Source organism: Lepisosteus platostomus, chromosome 14, assembly GCF_059453375.1.
Source record: "Lepisosteus platostomus isolate fLepPlt1 chromosome 14, fLepPlt1.hap1, whole genome shotgun sequence".
Lineage (NCBI taxonomy): Eukaryota > Metazoa > Chordata > Actinopteri > Semionotiformes > Lepisosteidae > Lepisosteus > Lepisosteus platostomus.
Genome location: NC_142624.1, coordinates 209,542 through 215,688, shown reverse-complemented (window position 1 = coordinate 215,688; position 6,147 = coordinate 209,542). Strand labels below are relative to the sequence as shown.

General features: G+C 55.2%; 1 protein-coding gene, 1 long non-coding RNA gene and 1 other non-coding gene across 4 annotated transcripts in view; 2 read left to right on the top strand and 1 right to left on the bottom strand.

Annotated features, from left to right (window-relative positions):
• Window positions 1–6,147, top strand: part of LOC148648484 (uncharacterized) — a 91,063-nt gene that overhangs the window by 28,594 nt on the left and 56,322 nt on the right. The gene's annotated exons all lie outside the window — the stretch shown is intronic.
• Window positions 1,858–5,701, top strand: LOC148648493 (uncharacterized). Of its 2 annotated transcripts, XM_088607004.1 has the most exons (4): window positions 1,864–2,013; window positions 2,795–4,198; window positions 5,017–5,225; window positions 5,464–5,701. In XM_088607004.1, exons 1-4 carry the CDS (start codon window positions 1,983–1,985, stop codon window positions 5,488–5,490), a joined length of 1,671 nt encoding a protein of 556 aa, XP_088463130.1. In that variant the 5' UTR covers window positions 1,864–1,982; the 3' UTR covers window positions 5,491–5,701. The 2 variants fall into 2 exon arrangements, with proteins under 2 accessions (XP_088463129.1, XP_088463130.1); XM_088607003.1 differs by lacking the exon at window positions 5,464–5,701 and having other exon boundaries at window positions 1,858–2,013; window positions 5,017–5,457.
• On the bottom strand, window positions 5,915–5,987 carry trnar-ccu (transfer RNA arginine (anticodon CCU)). The gene has a single exon. It is a non-coding gene; the product is annotated as a tRNA-Arg (tRNA).

The following is a 6,147-nucleotide window of genomic DNA, read 5'->3' as shown; positions in this document are numbered from 1 at the left end:
CTGAGCTGTGGGTGTGGGGTCTCCCACTGTGTTTATACTGTATATGGACTATTTTGTTAACACTTGCATAATATGACGTGTGTGTAGCAGGGCATGTTCACAGTGCGCTCGTGAACTGTGTTAGTAAAGAGTGGCAGTCCGAGAACTTTCTGCACTCACAAGGATCTACCACTAGAGGTCTCTAGCCAGCCTCTAATTTTCCTGTCATCCTGGATGTCAAAGCAATTGATCAGGTTTTTACTGAAGGGAAACTTTCACACACAGGTTTGGTACATGAGGCCAGGAAAGCACAGGGGTGGCTGGGGTACTGATTGCTGTGTGTGTGTGCTGGACCGGTCAGTCCTGGGGTATTGATTGCTGTGTGTGTGCTGGACCGGTCAGTCCTGGGGTACTGATTGCTGTGTGTGTGTGTTAGATCGGTCAGTCCTGGGGTACTGATTGCTGTGTGTGTGTGCTGGACCGGTCAGTCCTGGGGTATTTATCCCTGTGTGCTGGACCGGTCAGTCCTGGGGTATTCATCGTTGGGGGGAGACTGGGCTCAAGCCCCTGGACAATCAGATCAAAAAGGAAGTCTGTAAAGGAGCTCCACTGACCAGCCTCATCATTACTGTGGTGATCATGCCGGATACCAGTACAGATCACGAATGACAATGAGACTTCGTACAGGGAGGAGCACTGTGCCAGGACAACAACCTCTCTCTGAACACCAGTAAGACCAAGGAGCTGATCAGAGAGCAGACCACGCTCCCATTGACACCAGGGGGTCTGCAGTGCAGAGGGTCTAGGTGTTAAGATCACAGAGGGCCTAACCTGGACCCACCACACCAGCCACGTAGCCCAGACAGCACGGCAGCGCCTGTTCTCTCTCCGCAGGTACAGTCGTTCGCCGTGCCGTCACATATCCAGGCCAGCTTCGACAGGTGCACTGCTGGGAGTATCCTGACTGGCTGCATCACTGCCTGGTCTGGGAGCTGCTCCGTCCTGGGATGGCAAAGCGCTGCAGAGGGTGGTTTAAGTCAGCGCGATGTGCTCCGGACAACAAGGATACCTGCTCTGTGAGAAGGCCAGGTCTATCCTCCAGGACCCCAGTCACCCCAACCACAATCTGTTTTCTCTACTACCGTCTGGAAAACGATACTGCAGCTTACAGACAAACACCAACAGATTTCAAAACAGCTTTTTCCCTCAGGCAATAAGACTGCTGAGCAGCCACCAGCAGTTTCCCAAAGACTGCTGAGAAACAGTCAGTCCACTTGAGAGTGATAAGGTGTGCCCGCATTTTTCTTTCTTTCCCTGACACCTGCGCTCCCCACCAGGTGTTATCATCATGTAAATCTTGTCAATTGTATCATTTATTGTATTCTACTCTGTAACCTTAATTCTATCAGGTCCTGTCCTCTCTCTCCCTGCGAGCTTGCGGAAAAAGCAGTTCATTGCCAACAACCACTGCTGTATTGTTGTGCATTTGATAAATAAACCTTGATTGATTGATTAACAGTGACATTAAAGCAAATCCTGCAACAGAACACAGGAAACACAGCCCACAGCTCCACAGACCAGCCTAGGGGTTTTAAGCCACTTACTAGTTATCCACCATCACCCCCACCAACACCATCATCATCATCATCATCATGATTGCCACCTCTCTGTACTGCACCGTCAGTCAAACTCCTGCTCAGGACAGGAGTAGGGCTTTCCCCCAGTCCTGTCCTGAAGATGTCCGGTGTGCTTGTCCCTGTCCTCTGTCTGTCTCCTATCTCCAACACCCTCCTAGCAAGGCCACAGCCTCCTGCGCCTCTGTGTGCTGCGTCAGACAGCGGTTCCTCAGAACCAGAGCAGAGAAACCTGTTCCCTGCGGGCAGGAGGGAGGGACTCTGGAGCAGCAGTCTGTGTGATAACAGTCTCTCCCACACAGGCAGGAAGACTGAGCTCTGTACTGACTGCGTGACCTGTGACAGCGCAGGAGACACTGAGACTGAGAGATGGACAAGTCCACAACAGTCCTGCACCCCGGTGAGTCTCTGCTGTGTGACTGTCTCTCTCTACACTGGAACCCAATGAGTCTCTCTGCTGTGTGACTGTCTCTCTCTACACTGGACCCTGGTGAGTCTCTCTGCTGTGTGACTGTCTCTCTCTACACTGGACCCTGGTGAGTCTCTCTGCTGTGTGACTGTCTCTCTCTACACTGGACCCTGGTGAGTCTCTGTGCTGTGTGAGTGTGTCAGAGAGCCCTGGAGTGTATTTTCAAGTTTATTGTCCCAGTGACGAGGAAGTCCAGGTGTGGGTCTGAGGAATGAGTGATCTCAGGGGACAGGAATGGGATCTGACAGGCACGGCGCAGGTTTCACTTTGAGAACCAGTTCAGTCAGCCTTCAGTGTGTAATCCCACGTCGGACAGGGCAGCTACTATTCCTCGCGGATCGAGAGCATTCCCGGAAATTGCTCTGTGTGCTCCCTGCCCAGGTCACCCTTGGCAAATCAGTCCAAGTTGAGGGGCCAGACAGAGCACGATCCGAACTGCAGTCCCAGGGCAGGTCAGTTAAATCAGGAGAGAGCTGGAGGCACGGGATGAAGGACAGGGGTTGATGGGGGTCAGGGGTCAGGGGTTGTGGGTCGGGGGGTGAAGCCACTCGTCAGGTCCCGTGTGACCTCACCTGCATTCCACCAGCTGGGGTCCAGTGTACCTGGGGGGTGTCTGACCTCTTCCCTGAACAGGTCGCCCTGATATCACCCTGCCAGCTGGGGCGTCTGTCCGAACCCCTGGGGAATAAGCTGTGCTCTTTCTCCCGGACAGGTGCGGGAGTCCAGGCTGCAGGGACAGAGGAGGGACGGGCTGTTTCCCACGAGGCCCAGCGGCTCTCGGAGCTGAGGATCGTGCTGCTGGGGGAGAGAGTAGCTGGGAAGAGCTCAGCAGGAAACACCATCCTGGGCAGGAAGGAGTTTGTGAGCTGCAGAGGGACGGAGCAGAGCGTGAGGAGACAGGGGGAGGTGGCAGGGCGGCAGGTCACTGTGGTCGACACCCCAGGCTGGTTTACTCTGAAGGAAACTCCAGCTCAGATTAAACAGGAGATCGTGCGCAGTGCGTCTCTCTGTCCCCCAGGACCCCACGCCATCCTCCTGGTGAATCCTGTCCGCGTGGATTATGAGAGACACAGGACATCAGCGAAGGAGCACCTGGAGCTCCTGGGCGAGACAGCGTGGAGACACACGCTGCTGCTGTTCACCTGTGGGGACAGGCTGGGAGACACAGCCCTGGAGCAGCACATCCAGACCGGAGGGCAGGACCTGCAGTGGCTCCTGCAGAAATGTGGGAACAGGTATCATGTTCTCAACAACCAGAACAGGCAGGACAGCACTCAGGTCACTGAGCTGCTGGAGAAGATCGAGCAGATGAGATGGGAGGAAGAGGAGAGCACAGCAGATGAAGTAGACCTGAGCTGTAAGGAGGAGAGGGAAAGAGGAGAGGAGAGACAGAATCATGATGAAAGACCGAGAGAGAGGGAAGAGGAGTGGAAGGACAAGAGGAGAGAAGAGAAACTGAAGATGAAAGAGACGCAGGAGGAGAAGGAAGAGGTGTTGGGGGAGGAAGAGGAGAAGCTGGAAACTATGCAGCTGAGGGAAGAGGAGTGGAAGGACAAGAGGAGAGAAGAGAAACAGGAGATTAAAGAGGCAGAGCTGAAGGCAGAGGAAGGAGCGTTGAGAGAGGAAGAGGCGGAGCTGGAGGAGGAAGGGGTGGGGCTGAAGGCAGAGGAAGGGGTGTTGAGAGAGGAAGGGGCGGAGCTGGAGGAGGAAGAGGCGGGGCTGGAGGAGGAAGGGGTGGGAGTGAAGGCAGAGGAAGGGGTGTTGAGAGAGGAAGGGGCGGAGCTGGAAGAGGAAGAGGCGGGGCTGGTGGAGGAAGGGGTGGGGCTGAAGGGGGAAGGGGCGTGGCTAAAGGCAGAGGAAGGGGCATTGAGAGAGGAAGGCGCAGAGCTGGAGGAGGAAGAGGCAGAGATGAATGAGGAGGAAGAGGCATTGAGAGAGAAAGGGGCGGAGCTGGAGGAGGAAGAAGCAGAGATGAATGAGGAGGAAGAGGCATTGAGAGAGAAAGGGGCGGAGCTGGAGGAGGAAGAGGTGGAGACCAAACAGTGGAGGGAAGAGGTGCTGGCTGAAGAGAGAGATAGACATAACCACTCAACTGACCAGTGGGACCCCCTGTCTAGTGAGTACAGTGTTATTGAATGTCACTGAGCTGCTGCCTCTTCTCCAGGCTCTATACTCACAGTACAGAGCTGAGCTGTGGGTGTGGGGTCTCCCACTGGGAGTGTTACTGCTGTATCACTGAGCTGCTGCCTGTTCTCCAGGCTCTATACTCACAGTACAGAGCTGAGCTGTGGGTGTGGGGTCTCCCACTGGGAGTGTTACTGCTGTATCACTGAGCTGCTGCCTCTTCTCCAGGCTCTATACTCACAGTACAGAGCTGAGCTGTGGGTGTGGGGTCTCCCACTGGGAGTGTTACTGCTGTATCACTGAGCTGCTGCCTGTTCTCCAGGCTCTATACTCACAGTACAGAGCTGAGCTGTGGGTGTGGGGTCTCCCACTGGGAGTGTTACTGCTGTATCACTGAGCTGCTGCCTCTTCTCCAGGCTCTATACTCACAGTACAGAGCTGAGCTGTGGGTGTGGGGTCTCCCACTGGGAGTGTTACTGCTGTATCACTGAGCTGCTGCCTCTTCTCCAGGCTCTATACTCACAGTACAGAGCTGAGCTGTGGGTGTGGGGTCTCCCACTGGGAGTGTTACTGCTGTATCACTGAGCTGCTGCCTCTTCTCCAGGCTCTATACTCACAGTACAGAGCTGAGCTGTGGGTGTGGGGTCTCCCACTGGGAGTGTTACTGCTGTATCACTGAGCTGCTGCCTCTTCTCCAGGCTCTATACTCACAGTACAGAGCTGAGCTGTGGGTGTGGGGTCTCCACTGTCCCTGGTGGGTGTGGGGAGTGGGGAGTGCGGAGCCTCACGGTGCTGGTGTGCTGTTTCCAGGGAGCCAGGAGCCGGGGGTGCCCAGAGCTGTGGAGCGGGCGGAGAGGTGCCGGGAGCAGCGCTGGGCGACGCCAGCAGCGGTGGCGCTGGGCGCAGGAGTCGGGGCGGCCCTAGCTGGGATCGCAGGAGCCCCGGGCGGCCTGTGGCCAGCGGCGCTGGGGAGCCTGCTCGGAGCCGCGCTGGGGGCGCTAGCGGGCCTCGGCTGCGCGGTCAGGAGAGCGCGGCAGCCGGAGCCCTGCTGGGGGCGCTAGAGGGACAAGGCGGCGCAGGAGCTGTGCTCAGGGACTCCTGCTGCTCCTTGTGCTCGGCTCCTCACTGTTTCAGAATTTTAATTTTTGTAAACAAATAACAAGTACAATCATTAATCTAGGGCTGTGACAGACCTGTCAAGCACTCAGCTCACACTGCTGTCTGGCTGGTGGTGGAGCTGCCCTGCTCTCTGCCCAGGGTGCTGTAATAAAGAGCTGGTCCTGAGAACCTGGTGTGGGGTGTGATGCTTCACTCGGACAGCGGAACCACACAGGGCTGCTGCCGGCGCAGAGGCAGATCTCGGAGAACTGGGCCTCGGACGGGCCGCCAGGCTTGCCCACGGCCCGGCTTCCAGAACGGCACTGCAGCCCAGTGCGGGCGGCACCCCGACACCGAAACCCTGCGGCATCTTCCTCTTCCTCTTCCTCTCCGGCCACTCACACAAACCACCTTCTGACAGCAGAGCATGCTGGGAAATCACGCTGGACGTGGCAGACAAGGAGAAAATGAACAAACCTGTTTGGGAAATAGGGTGCAGTTAGTAAAAAAAAGTTATTATGAACCACAAAATTACTATTACAGGTATTTTCTAATTAGATGTTTCATTAAAAAAATTATCTAGTGTTTATTTTTAATGAAAAGGATCTTCCACCCCAGATGGGACTCGAACCCACAATCCCTGGCTTAGGAGGCCAATGCCTTATCCATTAGGCCACTGGGGCCGAGTCACTGGAATATTTGCCAGGTGTCCTTATAACATGATGTAGGACGTTAATGTTACTGCTAATAGAGTATTAATTGTGTTAGTGCTTTCAGACACGAAAAACTATTTAAAAACATTACTCAACCCCATAACGACATGGAAATATCAGGCATTTGACA

Coding starts and splice junctions, on each gene's coding strand:
- LOC148648493 (XM_088607003.1), top strand. CDS start 1,983: ATGGACAAGTCCACAACAGTCCTGCACCCCG. Junction 2,014..2,794: donor CACAACAGTCCTGCACCCCG/GTGAGTCTCTGC, acceptor TCTCCCGGACAG/GTGCGGGAGTCCAGGCTGCA. Junction 4,199..5,016: donor CCAGTGGGACCCCCTGTCTA/GTGAGTACAGTG, acceptor TGCTGTTTCCAG/GGAGCCAGGAGCCGGGGGTG.